At 39.2% G+C, this 21,825-nt stretch overlaps 1 protein-coding gene across 1 annotated transcript; it reads right to left on the reverse strand.

The window, feature by feature from the left end:
• Nucleotides 1-5,275: 5,275 nt before the first annotated feature.
• On the reverse strand, nt 5,276-21,734 carry egf (epidermal growth factor). The gene is made up of 23 exons (XM_070913493.1): nt 21,608-21,734; nt 18,703-18,902; nt 18,283-18,464; nt 17,391-17,618; nt 17,092-17,294; nt 16,866-16,979; nt 16,426-16,548; nt 14,112-14,234; nt 13,227-13,352; nt 12,895-13,031; nt 12,440-12,588; nt 12,098-12,202; nt 11,648-11,871; nt 11,005-11,172; nt 10,532-10,681; nt 10,281-10,442; nt 10,064-10,180; nt 9,341-9,463; nt 8,825-8,990; nt 7,974-8,138; nt 6,021-6,123; nt 5,639-5,735; nt 5,276-5,481 (listed from the first exon to the last, which is right to left on the reverse strand). The coding sequence occupies exons 1-23, from the start codon at nt 21,732-21,734 to the stop codon at nt 5,276-5,278; spliced, it is 3,498 nt and encodes a 1,165-aa protein (XP_070769594.1).
• Between the last annotated feature and the right edge of the window lie 91 nt (nt 21,735-21,825).

Consider the following 21,825-nt stretch of genomic DNA (forward strand, 5'->3'; position numbering starts at 1 on the left):
CTAGTTTATTGTGCTGACATACATGTGCAGCCCTGCCAATAGGTGCATTACCTTACTGTGCGTTCCCCATTAAGTAAATCCAAGTGTGAAGTGATTGATCTAACACAGGCACCACTGTTTTATTAGTCTGCATGCCACAAGTTCACTCCTGTCAGACGTGACCTGTTTGCACTTAGGTCTCTGCAGACGTTTGTCTTTGACATGAGGATTTTATTATATGAATAATTTGTCTCATAAGAAGGGTTTTCACCTATGAGTTACTAACTAGATTGCTGCTTCTACTACTACTAATACTGATAATATACCTATCACCAAGGTCTAACTTCTATAAAGTGGTTTTCCCTATACATTATCGCCATCTGCTGGAGCGTGACAGTCCAGCCTCAAACATAAAAATTAGGATATCTTTTTTTCTTGAACTACAAAACAAAACAAAACAAAATGGGCATATATGTTCTCCCAGTTTTCATTTTATCTGAGCGTTCCTGCTGAAATCCAGTTGCAATCATTCTGATGATGGTCCTCCATGCCAAACCTTCACGTCTGACTTCCCTTTGAGTGTCCTGGCTGTAAGAATGTCTGTAAGATTGAACATGTAAACTGCAAGGGCAACTTCATATATACTTTAATATTGTTTTGTTAATGAGGTCTGCTACTCTTATAGTGTGATGGCATTCTCTCCAGGATCATAGAGCAAAAATCAGACCTTTTATTCTGTCGTTGTCATTGATTTATTTATTTAAAAAAAGCAAAATATTTACTATTTTAACCGAGCAATGTAAACAAGACCAGGCCTGAAAGCATCACTAACCCATTCAACATGCAGACTGAGATCTTTAGCATGGGTGGAAACAGTGAATACTTGTTTGCATGAGAATGGTCAACTTTAAACATAATGAATAAGAGTACAATAAGCAGTTTGAGGACAAAAAAGATTTGACTCCATATAACAGATGTATATTTTCTAAATTAATATGTGATATACAGTTTGAAAGTTATGACACACAAATGCACTAATACATCTTCTGTTCGACCAAACCGAATCTTTATATGCTTTTATTTTGCAGTAAGGGAAACATTAATTGATTGGGAAGTTTTAATTTGGGATTGGCTGCTACTTAAGGGAAAGAATATTTCAGGCTTTAAATCTCAAATTGTTCCCTCCAACTGCCCCTCAGGAGACAAAACTACTAAGAGAGCCCCCTTGTTTGGGACTTTCCCTCCTCCGTGGTGCACCCATAGATTCTGTCTCATGTGTCTATGTCCAATGCATGCATTAGACCCTCCTCTGCTTTTGATTTTAAATCTGCCCAAATCCTCCTAAACTAGTGTTACTCTGTCCTGCTCAAGAGCTGGAGGGACCAAATACTGACCTGAAGGATCAGAGCAAAGCCTTTGAGTGGGTAGCTAATTCCCTCTTTAGCCCTCATCAGCTGTCCTCCGGGCTGGGATGGAGATGTAAGCGATAAAGCAAAGCTAGCCCCATCTGGCAGAAAAATACAAAATTTAGCTAATAGAGAAAGAATGAAAAATACTTAAGCTACTTGTGTATGTTTTGTACTGTATGGTGTCCCATTTCTTCTCCCATTCCCATCATTTCAACATATTTTTTCTTTAAATGAACTTTAATTTAATAACTTCCAATTCATGTTTTGTTTTGCCTTTCCTTACTGTGTCTACGTGATAATCCATTGACACATTCGACCCCCTTTTATTTGATTTTGAAAGTTTTTAACATATGAAGCCAAAACTGAAACTTCATCTACAGAAAATGACATGACAAGAACATTTTGTGAGGATGGTGCTCTACATCCTCTACTACAGCTGGCCTCTTTCTTTATCTTTTTGAGAGCTTTCAGATGATATGGCCACATCATGATGGTTGTGTTATCAGAGGTTGACAGCTTGTAATTAGTGAGTGCTGAGAAAGATTTGTTCCCAAACAGGTCCATTTCAACAGAATTAAACTGATTTGTCTGCTGGCTTTGATGGGAAACTCATAATTGTGCTATTAATTGATGCTTAATTTGGTGCATAGAAAATGTTAACGTGTAACATCTGTTACACTAGCAAGTAAGCATTGTCTCAGTCAAGTTTTCTGGACCCCGATCTGAGACTTAGCTAAATTTCTATAATGCTATATGTTGATTAAACATGTATCTGATGCATCAAAATCACGGGTAACTTGGAGAAGGCAACTCTTGAAACTGACTGAGCTATCACTCTGTTGGAGCTGTTGAGACTACAAACAGTGCTGTTACAGAGTGATGCTTCTTTACTTCATAAGCAATCTTTGGTTGTCTATAGACAGCAGCCACATTCAGTAACGTTTCACAAACTCACAACATCCAAGTTTCATGTTGGCCTGAAACTTGGATGCCGCGGCTAATAATGAGAAGCTGCTAGCTTAATGTTTTGAACACTATGATAACATCGGTAACAACATTCACTCAGTTGCCAGTTTATTAGGTACACCTAGCTAAAACTAATGCAGTCTAATACAACAGTCCTGCTATCAATCCTACCTTTGTTAAGGTTGTATTGTTCATTTTTGTTGAAATTGTTTTTGAGAGGTGTTTATTCAACATTGCATAATACAGTTTTTGTCCACCTCATTTACATCAATATAATGCATAATAACTTTAACTGTAATAATTAATAATTTTCCAGGACTGTTGTATTCGACTGCCTTAGTTTTAGCTAGATGTATATAATAAACTGGCAACTGAGTGTATATTTATAATAACATTTAAAACAATGCCATCTCCAAAAATGAGACAAAACTGAGGACCCTTGAGGCCCCTGTTACTTACAGTGTCAGTGACTCTATTGCCCCCTGTTGCCCCAATTGAGGAGTAATACAAGATAAATTGACACTGGGCCCAATTTCATCTTTACTTGAAGGCTGATCTGCTGCTGTTTAGAGTGGTGCCCTAACCTATCTGTTAGCCCTAATGGAGACCAATATATAGATAAGTGTGTCTTGCCAGGAAAATCAATATCGATGTGGCCCCTGATGGTTTTTGAGTTAAAGTGCTTTGTTTTCTGCCATTGCCTCGAAACAAAGAGGCCGTGGGTCCTTCTATTAACAATTCCCAGTCAACCTTGAGACAGTCGCAGACAGAGACAGAGATAGAAATAGAAATAGACACATGGGGTGGTGGTGGAGGGTGGCAGCGTTGGTACCAACATCACTAGAGCGTTAGATTTGCTGGAGGATAGAAAAGCATCATCAACGGAGCAAGAGCTTTGAAGAAGAGTGTGATGGTGTGTAACGAGACAGTGATGGACTATGAATGGCCAAAATAATCTTTCAATTATAAGAAAATAATGACATTAGAGAAGTGCATTTTGCAAAGAAAAGTGTATGGTAAAAAAACAAACAGCAAAATGAATGGTATTGGCATTTTTATGCGTCCAGTAAACTTGCATTGATGCTAAATACAACACATTTTTTGTGAATATAATTTTATTGATTGAAATAAAAACAAGCTTCATCTTGTAATGTTCTAATTCCAGTTATAGTACATAGGTGCTGAACATAATACATAATCAGAGCTGAATACAGTGTGAATAAAAATGCTGGATGTTGCTTGTGCTTTCCAAATAAATATTACCTGTGTTTTGCTTGTTTAGATATAAAACCTTCCCTTTCCAAACCAAACAGTCCAATTAAATCAATCACCAATCAGTCCAATCCAGTGTGGTTTATCTTCATCTTATTTCTAAAAGCATAGTTCTAAGTAGAGCTTTGGCCCAAGTAAACATATCTAGACCTTTGTAGAAAAATAGATATACACTTTGCTAACAATATCACAGTTGCCAGGTTAGTTGAGTTAATGCACTGATATGCTAGCTGTCTTCCTCGGCTAAATATTATCAGGCGAATGCATGTGGTGCATTTTTAGTTTATATGGTTTACAAAATCATATTACGTTAATGTCAGCTGATTTCGAGATGAGCAACAACTTGTTTCACTCAGTGTGGCACTGAATTTGAAGGCAGTGTTGAATATAAGTTGAGTCAAATGTTACATGGCGCCCAACAAAGCCCCTCATGGAGTTTAAAAAACCATTTCCTTCTCACATACAACTATTCCATGAAGTAAACAACAAAAAGAGAAAACATGAAACTAAATAAAACACATCCCTTTAAACACAAGCAAGCAGTTATTCTTCATCACATGCTCTCCTGCACCGGCTTAATCCAAGCAACTTAACAAGGGTGTTCAGATATTTGATAATTTAATACAAAATGTAATGGTAGCTCAAAGTTTATTCAGCAGATGAAACATGTGGGCATGTCAGTGCTCACGCAAGAAACTGTTTGTGCAGCCTTTTAAACAAAGCCAACGGCTTTCAGACCTTTTGGATGTGAGGAGTGAAATCCTTTCAGGGGTGGAGCCAACGTCAGTTATTTGTTGTTGGATGAAATGCATATCAATATTGTTAAACACCATGCAAAGTCCTTTTTTTAGTAGGCAACCCCATCCTGAACAAAGCAAGTTACTGAGTCTGAAACATGCAAAACACATTTTGAGCTATATAAACAAAACTGTCTTGAAAATAAAATATTCGTTCAGGTCCTAGTATTTATGCTAGTCTAGCATTTATGCTTTATGCCAAACAAATAGTAATCACGTTGTTTTTCTTAAACGGCCTTTGACATCTTGACGAGCGGTACTGGTTCTTTCATTTCTTTTCAAACGCAGGCAGTGGAAGCTTTTCTTTTTTTTTTCATTTCAAAATTGTGACTAGATTTTATTGTCTTTGTTTGCTTGTTGCTCAGCTTGTATATGTGATTTATTTATTTATATAATATGACAACATTCTTTAGATCTATTTTGGAAGAAAGACATACTGTACATATGTATTTTACATGAAATATCAGGTAAATGTTAATGCAGGGAAGAGTTTCATTTCAAATACTTTATTTTGGAAAATGGATAATAATACAAACCATTTTTATTTTGTCTTTGCTGTTTTTTGTACATTGCTTCAGTTAACTAAGCCGACTGTGTGTTAACTATAGTTTCCTTCTTCTTTGCATTACTTTTGGTGCAGTTTGTGTGTGTGTGTGTGTGTGTGTGTGTGTGTGTGTGTTTATATAGCTTTAGTTAACTGGCTTGGCATTAATAACAGCTTCCATGACATTTCTTTCTTTTGTGAGGTATTTCATTTTGTAATGAAACTCTTAATTAGCAGTTTGTTCATCAGCCAGATGTTACAGTATGTGTGCGTTTTAGCTGTACAGCTGTGTTGGTCTCTCTGGTGAACTAGGAAGCAGGGGACTCTGGGCTGGGAGTCTGGGGGAGCAGTGGTGGCTTGAATGACGTACAAGTATATTGGCTTGACAACGATGGACTTGAGTGATGGACAGTAGGTTGGTTGGTCTCCATGGCAACAGCCGACACCATGGAGCACTCGTACCCGTGGTTGTGTTTGGACAATGTTCCCGACTCTTCAGAAGCGGGGTGGTCACCTGTAAAAAGAAACATCATAATTTAGAAATTAAAGCACAAACAAAAGATCACAGTACAGTTGCAGATTTGTCTTAGTTGTAAGTATGTTGAAAAAGGAATAAGGTCAATACTGTCTGCAAAGATGAATGCCAGGGCGCTTATATCAGTTTCAGTTACCTGTTTGTGAGGAGCAGGATGGACAGATGGCTCTCCTGGGGCAGCCCATGGCAGGGATGACCATTCCCTCCACACCACTTTCTACCATCATGTAGAACTGCAGAGTCATACAGGGATTCATTAAGAGGTTTATGTGCTTTTCTAAAACATTTTATAACTATAGCTCAATTTGTTATGTTGTCATGGTGTCTTTCAACAACTAATTTAGCTTTCAGTCTACGTCATGCTTCTTGCTCTTAAGATTGTACTTAATCACCCAAATTTGCATTGATTTTAAAGGAAATTTGTACAGTTGACCGCAAACTATGGCTATATACAAACTATACAAAACTATGGCTCTACTTGATGTTTTTATGACGGAGCTTGGTGATGATGATCTTACCCGAGGCACACTGGTGGTACTGGTCTCTGACATGCTCTCATCTGTCACGCTGGTCTCACTCACATTATCCTCTGAGGGCTGTTTGTGGAAGAATTTCCTAGTTCTGCATGGAAGACATGCAGTATTCTAATTAATTTATAAATCCCAGGGGTCCTCAAACTCACTCAACTTATAATGAGCATGTAGGTATCAACAGACTCATGCGACATTTACATGGTTATCAATTCACGGAGCCGTGGCAAAAAAATTATGCGTTCAAATCCAACACGGTAGGAAATATAGAATTGACCCGTGCTGTGCATAACCTGTTAACGGTTTAACGCCCTGCACCTGCACTAACACATATATATTGTAAAACACATTTATTCCAAAAAAAGTCTGTGAGAAACTGCAACACACTGCAGATGTTTAAATTGCTTTCATTATGCATGATCCTAGCCTACTTGTTAACCAGAAGAGTGATAAACTACCCCAAGGACTGTGTGTGTGTTTATGCTTTCAGTGGGTTTGTTTGCATCTTTTAGCCTAAAAAGACACAGCATGAGAAGCAAGTGTTTTTTTTAGCCCATATTGCTGTGTACTGTATTATACTTGTGTGTGTGTGTGTGTGTGTGTGTTGCAGAGGAAACTAAACCACCAAACTCAAAAACTGCGTAAGTGCACTTGCAGTCAAGTGCAGAAGGCAATTTGAGGCAGAGCTATTGGCGGCCATGTAGCGTTTCCACTGGGGTCATACCTCAGCGGCTCCATTTTGTAGCTGAGAAATGACCTATTTTTATGTGTAATTGCTGTAGAACAAGCTAAACCAAGCATGTAATTGAAAGCGTGCCACTTCCACAGGGGAACCAGGAGTGCAAACGTGGAAGGTGGAGGGGAGGGGAGGGGTGTGCTTTGTGAGTCAAAAGAGTGGAGAATGCCAGCAGCCTTGTCCATAAGCCAGCGAAACAACCGTAAAACAAATCAGCTACTTAGAGACAGCTCAGGTGGAAATAAAAGGGAGGAGGGGTCGCAGTGTGTAGTTTACGTATGCTACTCTCTCAGCTAACCAGAATCGCATGCTGCCATTCGTTCCACATGTGATCTGCTCCCTGACCCCCTGCAGTCACGCTGAGACACCTACATTACACGGCTCATGCCACCCTGGGTTTGATAGACACCTCTAAATGCTGTCAGCTCATTCATTGTGGCAGCAGCTCCTCTTTGGCTATCTGTGCTGCCCTACGCTTCATTACTACAATGCATATACCAGCACATACCTCGAAATACATGCAGACATACATAACAGAACTCTGCCCATTGTTATTGTCTTTTACCATTAGGGTGGAAAAGCCTATGAAACCCACTTAAGACCTAAATAACGGGACTCTCATATTTACTATTTGAATAAAACTAGAATTATTTTGGGGCATTACTATCGCACTATCTCCAGACAAGGTTAGTTTTGCATTATACTACTCTTAGGGATAACCAGTTGGAGAATCTGCTACATATGCAATGTAGTTTTGAGCAAAGGGTTAAAATGTTCCTGAAGGCTGATTTATAGAAAATCTTATTAGCAGGGAGAAGATTTCACACTTCCTTGCATCTTTCACTGAAAATGAAACATGTCCTTGTTTGATTAGATTTCCCCTCTTTCTCCCCTCATTTCATTGGATCATATTCCTTTTCCCTTCGTTTCATCCGTACATTGTCCTTACTTTACCTTTGCACTTTTTTTCCCTTTTCTTTTTCATTCTGTTTACAGTCCCTTTATTATGCCTTGTCATTGATTTCTTTTCCCCAGTCCCTACTTTCTTCCTCCTTCAACTCTTCACAAAGTGTTACTCCCTTCACTCATTTCCCTTTTTACCTTTTTTTTTTCCTTACTTCCCCTCTTCATGAACTCTTTCCTTCATTTTTACGTTGCAGTTTTGTACCCCTTGGCCCTCTTTTACTACTTTTCCTCCTTCTCACCCGTAGCAATAGGTGACACAGGCAGCGATGGAGAGCAGGGACACGAGGACCACCATGCAGGCCGCGATGACCACGTTTCTCCTCTTCTCTTCCTCAGCTTGCTGAAGCTCCCACCACTCCAGGTCACTGAACTGACAACGCTCCCCCATGTAACCTGATACACAACTGCAACAGGTTCGACAAAGACACAATTTAAAGTTATAGTTGACATTTTTTTTAAAAGCAAAGAGCCATTTCTTTCTTTCATATTCTAATTTTGCAGACATAAATGAGATAAGGCTAACAGCGTAATTATGTAGTTTGTGATCAGAATCTGGTATTGAACAAGTAAGTGCGTACTTAGATTACAACGTAGTGGGTCACATGCATATGACCAACTTTTTTTTGTTCATATGTTTTATGTTGCATATGTGTATAAATATGAAATGGTCAAATTCAGAATTGTCTGTCCTGCAGCCACTCTGTCCTGAGGCAATGGCTTTAATCATGGAACAATAGTGACACCTACTGTTTGTCAGTAGACATGAGAGATAAGCAGATAAAAAAGAAGACACCCGAAAGCCTGGCACGTGTGGTGCAGGAGATATTCTCATACTTTCTAACAATGTCGGCATTTTATGATGGTATTTTATTCCAAAGTGTTTGTAAAGAGCTGCTTGAAAAGGAAAATACTACCCAGAGATCACTTAAATATTCTCCTGGTTACATTTTGAGTTACGACATATTTTAGAGTGCAACTGCAGCAGTTGAACTATAGCCTTGTACTACAGAGCATGTGATCAAATTATGTCAGTTTAGGAAAGCAGTTTACACAGTAAACACTGAGGGGTTACACAAGAGGGGTTGTTTACTTGCAAGCATAGGACTCCATTTCAGGAAAGTAGAAGCAGACGCCCTCGTACAGACAGTAGGACTCGTGGGTGGAGGGGCAACTCTCCACTGAGTTACTGTTGTGGTGCCGGGTGGTGACATCAGCAGGGCTACCGGTGGTCACCCATGGCGACGTAGTCTCCAACTCTTGAGAGGATATGATTTCATGAAATTAGACAGTTATGCAGTTATGGCACTGTTCCTTTTAATACCTTTGGTCTGCTTTTTAGAATAATAGTCCTCCTATGAGGGGAGTCATATAAACAATATATTCCATGTATAATGAAAGGGGTCATTATATTTAGTGTTGGTTATATTGAATCAGACAGCTATAAGCCTCCACTTTACTGAATTTATTGATTCTGCTGTAAGTAGTACACCTGATGAGCAAATGCGCGTATCCTGCTTTTAATATCACAAACACAGTTTTCCTAATATTCTAATTGTGATAAACTTGCTAGTGAAAATTGTTTGTGCAGTAAATAATCGAGACACACCTTGACATATCTTGTCATTGCCGTGGTATCCAGTCTGGCACTTGCAGAGATACTTTCCCAAGGTGTTTTGGCATTCTGCGTTTTTGTCACATTTGTGCGTTCCCTGTTTACATTCATCAATATCTAAAATAACAGGAGAAGAGATCTAACATTTTACAGTATTCAGAGTATCGCAGATTTACAGTTAACTTTAATGTTGCCAGCTCATCAAAACAAACATTACTTTTCTTCAGCATTACAGTCAAACAAAGAAGAATGACGATATACAATTTCTAAAACTAAGCCTGCACTTCTCTGGTACATTGGTGAAAGTATTTTTATCCATCACGTTAGTTGACACATGACCTCTGACTGCTGCATTCAGACAAACCTAGCAAACACCTAAACTGGTCTGCAAAGGATATAATAATATGAATTATTAGAAAAGTTTTTAGAGCCTTTCAGGCATTTTGGCTTCAGCTCCTGTCATTAATGTTTATCTTAAATTTTGTGATTATCTTTGCTTCCAGAGCAGCTCTGCCTCTGTGAGATGTTTTTATATCTAAAACTCAATTCTGCTCCATTCCCTGTGCTGTCAACTATGCCAAAATGCACAATTTTAAACCCCTGCTACAGTTGGTGAGATAAAAGTGTCTCTGCATCAAATGTAATCCCATAAGCTTTCTTCAGGATATGTTACTTCATCCCAAGACATATTTATAGTACAGGAAGAGAGCTACTCACCCACACACAACTGTCCATCACCTGTAAAGCCCTCTAGACAGAGACAGGTTGGGCTGCCAGCATTCAGCCGGCACTCTGCATTTACATCACAGCGAAGTGAGTAACACTCATTCTGGTCTGACGGAGAAGGGGACATGTGGAATCATAACATTTAGGTAGAGTAAGAACTTGAATGGGAAGAACTACAGATAATTTGCTTTTAAGAGTTCTCTGTTACCTGAAACCATCTTGTCTGTAAAGAGAGTTGGCTCACGGCCTTCATCAGCGTCTAATTTAGCCTCGGCGTTATCGGTTGACAGCCCAGGTGTTGTCAGGGGTGTGCTCTCATCGTTGACTGTCTTGTTGTTGAGAGACGTTAAATCAGCGGATTCACCAGATTCTACACAATGAGTTCATATAGTTAACATCAACTTCATAGTTGATACTTAAGTGCACGCACCTTCAGTAAGACGGCTTAAAATAAATCACCTGTTGTTCCATTCGAAGCATCGGCAGGCAGGCAACTTCTTCCATCAGCTGACAGGATGTAGTGTGACAGACAGGAGCAGTGGGCGAATCCCAGTTTGCTTTCACACACCTGGGCACAACCTCCATTCAGGTGAAGGCAAACGTCTGCCCCTGAAGACGCAAAACGACAACTTTTTGACAGGTTTTGTTGTGCTGGCCTACACATATCCGAGCATTTATCTGAAATGCTTTGCAGCTTCATTTAGAAATCGTCCATCTACGATGAATCAGCAGGAATTTTAGTCAATGTTTTTGCATAGCTTAATTAAAAGGGGCAGCAGAATATACTTATCATAATGCTCAATCTTTCCACATGAGATCGTCTTGTAATCCTTCTTTTTGATATTGCTTGTGCTGGAGTTGCTACGAGTGTTTAATTTCTGAACAAATTAATCTCAGAAATGAATCCCTGTTGTCTGTCTGTCTGTCTGTACCTGGTTTCGCAAGGGGATGAACCACCACAATGGATGCTGGTTGGACCATGTTGCCATGGATACGTTGCAACTTCTTCCCAGTCCACTTGTGTACGCTCCTCAGCTGCTGGTGCTCCCGATCAGAGATCCACAACCTGTCCTCAAACACCGCGAGGTCAAAAGGTCGACCTGGATGAATCAGAATAGAGAGAAAGAAGACATGAGTTAACCAAGAATTTCAAGGTTTAGAGCTGTTGTTTATCTAGTGTTCATATTATTTTAAGGACCTTTTGTGAAGGCAAGGACACTGGTTAAAAAGGGATTTCAGCATCTTTGAATGATGTTTCTAGGAAATAGGCAGTTAACTGGGGACATCACTGAATGAGAGAATGAATAAGAGCGTACACACGTTTTAATTTCTTTCCCTTCTATTGCTGCTTCAGGACATCTTAGGGCATCTTGTTAGACTTCGCTTTACTTTGTCAGACTCAGCTCTGGCTTAGTCGGTCTAAGGTGCACTCTCTCAGGTTTAGGTCAGTTAGTAGTTTTTGAGGTTTTGTTTTGCGTTTAACAGCAAGCTAATCTTAGTTACAGTATCATAATCCAACTGTTTGTCTGTACTGTGCACTTGTGCATGTGTATCTTGTTGTCACACAAGCCTCACCTACTTGGTTCTCTAACAGGACCTGTCGATCTGAACCATCCAGGGCAGCGGTCTCCACCAGGCCCCTCCTCTGGTCACACCAGAACAGACGATCCTCCGTGAAATCGATGGTCAGGCCGCTTGGTGACACAAGGTTGGTGCTTGCAATGACAGCACGGTCTTTGCCTTCCAGAGAGGCACTTTCCACGGCAGGCTGGGCCCCTATATCAGTCCAGAACAACTTCCTCAAAGAGTGAAAAAAATAATTGTAAATTAGGCATAGGAGATTTATTAATCCCACAGAACCTCCAGTCTGTCCATCATAACAAATACATGATATCTGGTCGATCATTTTCAACGATTAAAATTATCGTGAAGCAAATTTACCCAAGATTAAACCCTTCTAAGTGAGCTGCAGTTAGTTTGTAGTTTTAATTTCTCAAACTAGCATACACATACAGCCACACTCACTTAGCCAAAGGATGAACTGCGATTCCTCTTGGTTTTTCCAGCCCTTTGCTTACAATGGATTCTCTGTTCAGTCCAGCCAAGGTACTGCAGTCTACCGTTGACTGTCTGGAGGACGAAAGTACACAGAAGTGTAAAACGGAAAACAAAAAACATTTGATTTCTGGTAATGTTATAAACTATAAAAACCAACTCCAAAAATTCAAAACTCTTAAAATGTTAGTTAAATCCCTGCTTTGTTTGAGGTTTAATAAAAACAAAACAGATTAACAAAATCTAATTTGTTAGATTCATTTTTTTTTCATTAGCACTCCTCAACATTTACTCTCTGCAAACACCACACACCTTGTATCTGTCCAGTACATCCTGCGGTGGACCCAGTCAATTGCCAGTCCTTCTGGTGAGTCCAAACCATCAGAGACAAGAACATCTCTCGACCCACCGTTCAAATCAACCCGCTCAATTGTCTTCTGGCTTGTACTGGCAAAGTACACCTTAAACATGCATACAGAAAATATATAAAGAAACGCATTCATTATATAAAATAAGCAAGCAGTAAATAATTGAATATGTTCTGTATTTCAAAAATAAAGTAGAAAAGATTGTTTTTCATTAAACTTTGGTGACCCTTACAAGCCATCAAATTACAGTGTCTGTCCACTAGGTGTCACTAGATGTCTTCACCAAAACCTGAATGTGGCCTACCTATATTCTGTTCCTCCAGGGGGCTCATGAGACTCTAGGTTATATTCTACTACTTTTGCTTTGGCAATAAAAGATGAAAGGGCTTTTCATCTTACATTATTCTGGACAGGGTCATAGTCCAAAGCTATGATTGTTCCTCTGGGCTCCTCCACCAGGGTTTGATCCACAGTGCCATCAGGATGAATTTGTCGTACATCCACTAGATTGGCAACTAGTAGATAAGGTGGTGGTCCTGAGGAATAAAAACACGTTATTCTATGATCAGATGTACTGTAGTAGATGTGAACCCACTAAACTCGTAATTTGCATTTTACCTTATTTAAATTACAGAATGTGTTTGTGAAAGATAGACTGTGAGATTAGATGGAGTGTTTATCTGTGTGGGCTTATCCGCCTCAGCTGTATGCTTTGCCATAGTATGACTCACCAGAGGCAATACAGCGCTTGCCATCTTGGTGAAGCTGGTAGCCAGGCAGACAACCACACTGCCACCTACTAGGGCTGACAGGAGTGCAGAGCTGACTGCAACCCCCTCTGTCTGCAGACGAGCAGCCTGCAACAGCGAAAAACTGTGTTACACAGACACACAGATCTGTTCTTCACACAGAGGCCCCATTTTACTGGTAATACAAAATGAGTATGTAGTGTTCCTAATGTTACCTGTTCCTCTATCACTGAAGCTATGTTTTTAATTCTTATTCAGTTAGCCTAATACAGAAGAAAGGCAGCTTTCTCGTTTACAGTATTTGATCTGGTTGTAGGAGAAAGCAGCATTGCATATTAATACATTATATACCAGGCAGCTGTCCTGTAAAACATGATACAAACATGATAAAACCTCAGTCTTCATAGATAGTGTCTTACTCTAAGTTGATTCCATCACTTGTTGAGCTGTAATGCAAAGCCACCTGGTTACTGCACCGCTGTGCTGTCAAGCTTTTGATCCATCTGACCTCAGTTTGATCACTTTGATCCAACTCTTACTTACAAGATATTTAGATAACAAGATAAAAAAATAATATAGTAACTACAATATATATTACGTTGCTCAGTTTATTAAAATCATACTGGTGCAGTGAAAAGTCATTATGTGTAAACAGTTATTAGTTTAGTTATTTTACAGTATAAGAAAATAAATACACTTGCAGTGGGGGGATAGCCATGCTCTATACATTAAGCCTCAGAATATAAACACAGGAAGGAATACTTTCTACACTGGTGTAGTTGTGAAAACACTAACTGGCAAATTTTCACTTCGAATGAGATCATTATGAATATTATAACGGCTGATTAACTGTAATATGGTCCATACCAGTGCAGGCTTGTCCATCCTCTTGCAGTAAAGATCCCTCAGGACACACACAGACAGCACCCTCGTCTGTTGTCAGGCACCCATGGCCGCACTTGGTGATATTGCCTTCACATGCTATGATCTCTGATTGTGGACGGAAAATGTACATGTTGAAACACTGATGAAGTAAAGCTAAGTGCGTTAAACTCATAGAAACCGATAAAAGGTAAAAGTAAGCTAAAGAATGTCATATTATACAACAGTTAATTAAGGGCCATATTGTCAAGATCATACACCTTGTTACATGTTCAAGGTTATTTTTGGGCTCAGCAGGTAGTCGGTTCTGACAGAGCCAGATGGACGACAAGCTTCTTAGGGCCCTCTCTGGCAAAATCCCTTCATGAAGTCAGCTTCAACCCCATTACAATAGGTGAAAGTGTGATGAGAATGCAGTCAAAGCCCACGCAGCGAGGGTGATGTAATGTTAGCTCACAGGAGCATGGTATCTCCTGTACCTGTGGATAAGGGCCAGGTATACAGAGGCAGACCATACAGATATGAATCTGATGTGAAATAGTTACAGTATCTGTTGCTTTGCCTCTGACGGATAACTTCTCCCTAATGGTAGTTAATTAATTTGATGGTCAAAAATGTGTCATGTCGCCAACTACATACTGTACTTTGAACATTAATTGAAGAATTAACTGTTCTTCTATCTGTTCTGTGTGTAAACAAGGATAAAAGAATGAAAGACAACAGGAAAAAAATAATTACTTTTACATTAAAAATAAACTTAATACCCAGCTGAATCATTGGAAAACAATTGTTTATTTGTGAATTATGTTTTCCTGTTTGCTCCTTTTGAATCAAAAATAACAGACAGCAGCCCGGCTATAAACCTCCTCCATGTAATCTCTGTTGTCGTCTCCATTGTCTAGCCTGCTGCTTGGCTGCATGTTTATTTTCTTCTGCACCTTGGCAAAGGTTGTCTGCTAAACAGCTTAGACGGACAAAGCTGCTGACCAGATATGTTCCCTATTCCAAATGTCACCTCATCATCTAATCTCATTGTGTCTGTGAGCCTTTCCTGTTCTCTTGGCCTCATAGCTGTGAGATTAGAAGAGAAGTGATTAGGATGTGTCCATAATGTGTTTTAATATGTTACGAGTATACAGTTAATCACTGTGTAGACTCTGCGGTATCGGGGCACACTAGATGGCAGATAATAAACAAACAAAAAAAATCACCAAATATATTGGTTTTACCGGTTTATTTAACTAAATAAAGATCTTCTATACATTCCCTCATGACTGCAATATGTTTATGTTTGTGCTGAAATATTAGATTGTCTGTGGTATCTGTTCACTCAAAAGAATCTGTTGTGATGCTGGCAGACAACAGAGCTGCTTTATGGCAGAGAGGAATGACCAGAGACAGACTGACCTAGAACAGCTATATGGAATACCTGCATTCGTAAAATAAACCAAATAAAACATCATATGTTTTAGTGTGGCGCTTTTGACCATTTTACCAGTAAACTGGCCGTTGTCTGATTTATTATTATTATTTAATGGATGCCAGCAAACACATATATATATTACTCTTATCCTAAAAAGAAGTTCTTTGACTAACTTTAATGGGATCTCCCTGCTTCCATATACCTCACACAGCCCCTCAGTCTCAGCACTAGTAGACCTTTAGTGACAAAGTGTCAGTGTTTTGACCCAAGTAACCTAACACACAATTGGCAGCTCGCATGTGTCTAGTCTAGTATGTCTAGCATATGACCCAGCCTTTTTATTGGCTCTGTAGGGTCAAAGTAGTGTATGGAGGACAAATGCCACCTTTCATAGCACCACAAAAAGAAGAGGATCTAATCTGAAACCAGAGCTACATTCATTATGCTGACCAAAACAAACCTACATTTTGAGCAAGGATCCTGCACAGCTTGACATAGCTTCACATAAAGGACAGAACTGCTGCATGGTATTATACTGAATACAACATGAAAACCAATTCTTGTCAGTCAGCAGGTTGAGACAATTTTATTGATGGTGTCAACGTCATCCAGAAGTGTATTTGCAATCTCGAAAAGCTATAAGTGAATATTTGTCTAGTGTCTCTCAAGTTAACTCTTTAATCCACAATTAACAGCTAAGTGACTTCACTGCTAGCTAGCTTTATATAACTTCATCTGTTCATTTGTTTTCTTCGTGTCATGAATTGTCCACACTACTAAAACCATTATGGGATCAAAACTAAGTCTTTTTAAGAAAATAGAATAGAAACTAGCTCAAAGATCAACATAATAACAACATATATGTTTCCACTATACCTTGACATGTCTTCCTGTCCGGTAGGAGGGCATATCCTTTAGGGCAGGTGCAGAAATAGGAGCCTGGGATGTTTTCACAACCAAGAGAGCAGCCATGGTTCCAGAGGGCACATTCATTCACATCTATGGCACACACAGACAAATACGGTGACATTTTAGTGGATGCTTTAATTTAAATGCCTTGCCATACTTTAGTCATACTGTATGCTCTTATTTGTGTGGCCCCAGGAGGAGTATATGTTTATGATGGGTATAATATATTGCAAATGTGTGAGACTCATGCCAACTTTGTAAGTAATACGCAGTCAATGCTGTGGCTCTTTTAATATTACAAAATCTTTTTCTATTTCTGTTTTTAAGCTCTAAACTAACTGAACTAAAGATAATTTCTTATGATTATACATTTGTTAATTCATTGATTAAATGGCATCGATACCAACCTTCACAATAAGTGCCTTCCTTACTGAGAGCAAAGCCTTCACTGCACTGGCAAGTCCCTCGCTCAGCTAGACTGGAACACACGCTCACACAATTTCCACTCTGTTCGTCACAACCTGTTTGAAAGGGTGAACGGTAATATATTACTAAAACATTGTGATTTGAGTCTTAAATACAAGTTATGAAATAGGTTCAGAGTGGTTTAAATGTTAAAAGTTCAGCTGTAACCTGGAAATGATGATTGGGAGTCTGCCATTGGCTGGTTGAGGGGATGCACCACCTTAATATCAGCTGGGGGTTTTGCCATTCGTTTTGTGTTAACATGCAGTGGCTCTCCACCAGTGTACTTGTTCACTTGTTTTATAACCCGTGATGCAGCATCAGTGTAGTATAAGTGCTCCAGAAAAACTGAAATCCCCAGCGGCTGAGACCTGAGCAAAGGAGACAAAAACAAAAGTGTTTTATTCCAGTTTGCTGATCAGAAAATTACCAACGAAAATAAAAGAATACGACAACAACATGCTCACTGAAGTGGCTGATCGATGATGTGCAGGACGTTCCCGTTGTAATCACAAGAGGCAATGGCACTTTCTCCTTGTAGACCAAACTGAACCCAGAACAGTCTTTTGTCCTCTCGGTCAATCGACAGTGCGTCTAGTTGTTCTACGATCTTAATAAGTGTAGTTTTCATCTGTCCTGTTGCATCAGAACGCTGGATACTTGGAGTCGTCCCACCAGTCAGCCAAAAGAGAAACCTGCAAAGTATTTGTTTTGAACTGAGGGCTTTGCAATGAAGTATTCCCAATGTGCTCTATATTTTTTTTCTAAAAATAATTTGCTCACTTTGTGTGTCTGACTGTTACAAAACCGCCACCACCAAATCAGGAGCTTCATAATCTTTTTGCCTCAGTCGTATTTTAGCAATGTTTAATAAAGATGCCCTACAGACATATATGTAAAAAAGTAATTTAAAACATGCTCTTGGCGTTTTATTATCATGGGGAAATATTCTAAAATGTTAATATAAATCCTCCATCGCCAGTATTCACTTTTGCACTTGACAAGCGACCCGACCAAAATGCAATAAGATAGCAGGCAGTATGTGGCCTGGTAAAAACGAAACTGTCTATTATGAGAGGGATTGGTGGTATGTGAAAGTCAGTCTGTCATTTTGCACTTCTGTGCCAGTCGTGCTTGATGGAGAGAGATGAAACATTTATAGTAGCACACAAACAAAATGCCAGGGATCTGCCTGAACTGTGTGAGGAGCTGTGTAGGAATCGTTTGCTCTGCTCCAGCTCATCTTTTCATTTAATAAATGTTATATATTTATTATATATGTATAATTTGACCCGTCCCTTAATAAAAAGAAGAGCTATCATGACAAATGTGTCAAAAGTGTAATGCAGAGTGTATTACCTGCTAATGGGGTCAACAGTTATAGAACTTGGTTGGGTCAAGTGTCTTAAAAGAGTCCTTTCATTTTTCCCATTTATATCCATTGTCTTGATTTTTCCCTTTTCTCCACTTGTCCAGTATACACTGTTCCTAATCCAGTCCACTGCAAGGCCCGAGATGTGTTTGTCAGATGAGTACAGTTTCTGGAAAACAAACATTGAAATAAAAATGTTGTTCATTGAAGCTCAGACCGCTGCATAATTGTCAAATCTTAAGAAGAACAGATCCTTTTTTAGGGAGGATCTCCCGTTGAATCCTACACATTTGTACACACTGTTCCTAAAACAGCTTTACTGAAAACTAAACTAAAAATCTGAATACATTTCAAGGGACTGGAATCCATTTGTGCCTGCCCAGTTCCAACTTTAGTTACATAACCACCTGTCTGTGTGCTCCTCTCACTGATGCTTTGTAGATGACCCCAGTGTGTTTGTCAGCCCAGTAAACTCTCTCCTCTCTGAAATGAAAGTCGAGCAGGATAGAACGTCCCACCGCAGCGACAAGCCTTCTCTGGTTCTTCCCATCAAGGTCCATCCGATGAATGGCTTTACCATGGCCGAATATCAGGAAGGGCTGTGAAGCTTAACAAAAAATAAAACATCACATGTCTTTCATGAATTTTATGAATTCCATTCTTTTCAAGGTCCTCAAACACACAGCGCAGACCGCCAAAGACAAAGGTACCTCAGTATTTGCTACACTTCTTCCTTAATAATAATAATAATAATAATAACAATTTGGTGGGCTTAGGTTTTAAAATGGAAAATAACGTAGAAGCTCAAACCACAGAATATTTGGCATTTCTTCTTGAAAAATAACTGAAATGATTAATCGATTATCAAAATAGTTGAGTAATTTTCTGTCCATCCACTATAGATCAATCGCCTAACGTTGCAGCCCTAAATGTTAGTAAAATACAAAGGATCTAGTCAGTAGTATTCCCCCCACCTTTTTCCCAACCATAGATTTACAGACTGCTTTACAACAGCATATTTATTCATTTGAGTTTTATTTTTAATTGTGTCGTGCTACGACAGACCAGCTAATAGGTACCGATTTTTTTATATGAAAACTGCCTCCTATATTCTTGTTCTAGTTGTCTCAGGAACTTAACTATGGTAGCATTTTAACATTTCAATAGCTGCTTCTTTCTTCTTTGTGTCACACTGCAGCTGTCGTTAAATTTGTCAAATTCTCTGATAAAAAGCCTATTCATGGGATGAAGTTCAAGGCAGACTCGGCTGCTTCTGGATAAAACATTATTCCTTAGCAACAAATTGCTCTTGTACCAATGTTTGACTCTGCAATGACTGAAATTAAAGGCTGAAGTGTATTAGTGATTTTTCTCTCTGGTTTTACTTTTGTAAATGGAATGAGTGGAACATGTTCGTTGTTGGAAACACTGAGTTAGATTTTATAATACAAAGATGTAGTTTGCATTAGAGTCCGTTAAACTTTGACAAACGGGCCATGAGGTGAAAACAAATCTGTATTCACAGTTTGGATTACTATTGATAGATGGTGCTCTGGTCTGTCATGGTCGTAACAGTGTCATGTGCAACCATGGATACTGCTCTTAACTCTGTGGAATGAAGAAAACAATGAGCAGCACCAGACAAATAACATAATGAAATGAGTCACTAGGAGGCATCCTGATGAATCATTAATTGACAAGTTCACAGGGTGGTCAACATGATTCTTCACTTGGTAAGCTCAGTTTGTTGGATGTAATTAAAATATAGGGCTGCGTATATCCATATCACCCAGACCTGTTGACAGTCCCAAATACATGTGAGGAAAATGTTTCGTTTCTATAACCAGATATGTAGAGTAATGTTACTGAATGCAGCTTACAGTACTTGATCTCTAATTTCTTGCACACCGTTTGGGTTGTGTCCAGATAATTTATGTAGCTCTAGTGACCAGAGGTATAAGCACAATCTCTCACTTTGCTGCTGCAGCCACTCTATATGCTGCTTCAGGCTACTAAAAAGTAATTTTTAGAAAATAAAATATTCCTAGTTAAGTGTGAGACTGCCTTTCACATAAGCCTCCAGTTTCCAACACCTGCATTGATAAGTATCCACCCTGCTGGAGTGGAGAAGAAACTAAAATTCAAAGGGTGATGTTCTGTAGCTGACCATGACCTTTTGACCTCTCTGTGGAGGACACAGAATATTGATGAGAATTTCTCCACCGTCAAAAATCACATCACATTATTTACAATTATAATGATGTTTTGCTTCAGTTTACGTTCTACTGAGATAAAGCTAAACTCTGCCAATCTGGCATGACAGCGGCCATTCCTACAAGATAACCTTTTGGACATCAGCGAACACCATCTGTAAGCTTCGACTGATGTCTTTGTGGCATCCCACAGAAAACTTGGGTACAATCTGAGAAACACCCACTCAAGCACAGGCAAGCTTACTGTACCTTTGCTACAGTGCATTGTATTGTCAGCCAAGTTCACTTTGCCACACATGCTGTAGAGAGGGGCTGACTTTTACCTTCTGTTGCCCTGCTGTTACTTGAGATTGGGTACTTCTTCTGAGAGCAACTTTTTTTGTTTTATTTCATTTTAGTGGCTTGCTTTTTAATCCTTGCGCACCAGCCCGTGTATCCACATAGAGAGAAAATGGTGAACTTTTGTGCAGAACGGGATATCTAGCGACTAAGAAAATGATTGATTTTGTATTAATGAAGCAAAAGTCTATTGTTGAAATTAAAAGATATACAAACTGGGTTATCTAAGTTTAGATATACTGACATAAACTTCAGGTGATACTAATCCACTTACAATTGATCAGAAGATTGATAAAACAAGATGTTATAGTGAACAAACACACTTTTTTGATGTACAAAAAGGATTGTACATCAAAATGTGCACATGCTACATCAGTATACATATTAATATATATACATATATACATATATTGAATATCATTACATTTTACCATTATTTATCTGTGTGTTATGAAAGTAGTTCTTGCTCCCTGGCCAAGCTGCCCTGTGATAATGTCATAATATTGTACAATTGCATCAGAAGTACCAGCTATACCCAGAAGATATACTGTTTTTGATTATGTTAGGATTGTCATTTTAACTACTTTCTTTGCCAAGCACAATGAATCTATAAAAAAAAACATTTGTAGACTTGTGACACACATGGTTTAAGAACCAAAAGACCTCATATACAGCAGAGTACATTCAACATCACTTCTGTCAGTACCATGAATTGGGAGTATCAGTCTGGACAGAAGTCATAAGTGTCAGCCAAACTCACCCACACAGCTGCTGTTTCTCCCCACTCGCGATAGACGCTCATCCCAACATGCCGTACCGAGGGCCAAGGTTCCAGAGCTTTGCACCATAAAATAGATCAGCGTTGCTGTGATCGTTGCAGCCAACATAATCCTGCACTCGGCCCCTTTCTTGGGAGCTGCACTTGCTCACTTTTTCTCAGGCATTCCCACTATAAGCACTGGCACACAAGAATTCCCC

The sequence above is a fragment of the Enoplosus armatus genome, chromosome 10 (genome assembly GCF_043641665.1).
Source record: "Enoplosus armatus isolate fEnoArm2 chromosome 10, fEnoArm2.hap1, whole genome shotgun sequence".
Taxonomy (NCBI): Eukaryota; Metazoa; Chordata; class Actinopteri; order Centrarchiformes; family Enoplosidae; genus Enoplosus; species Enoplosus armatus.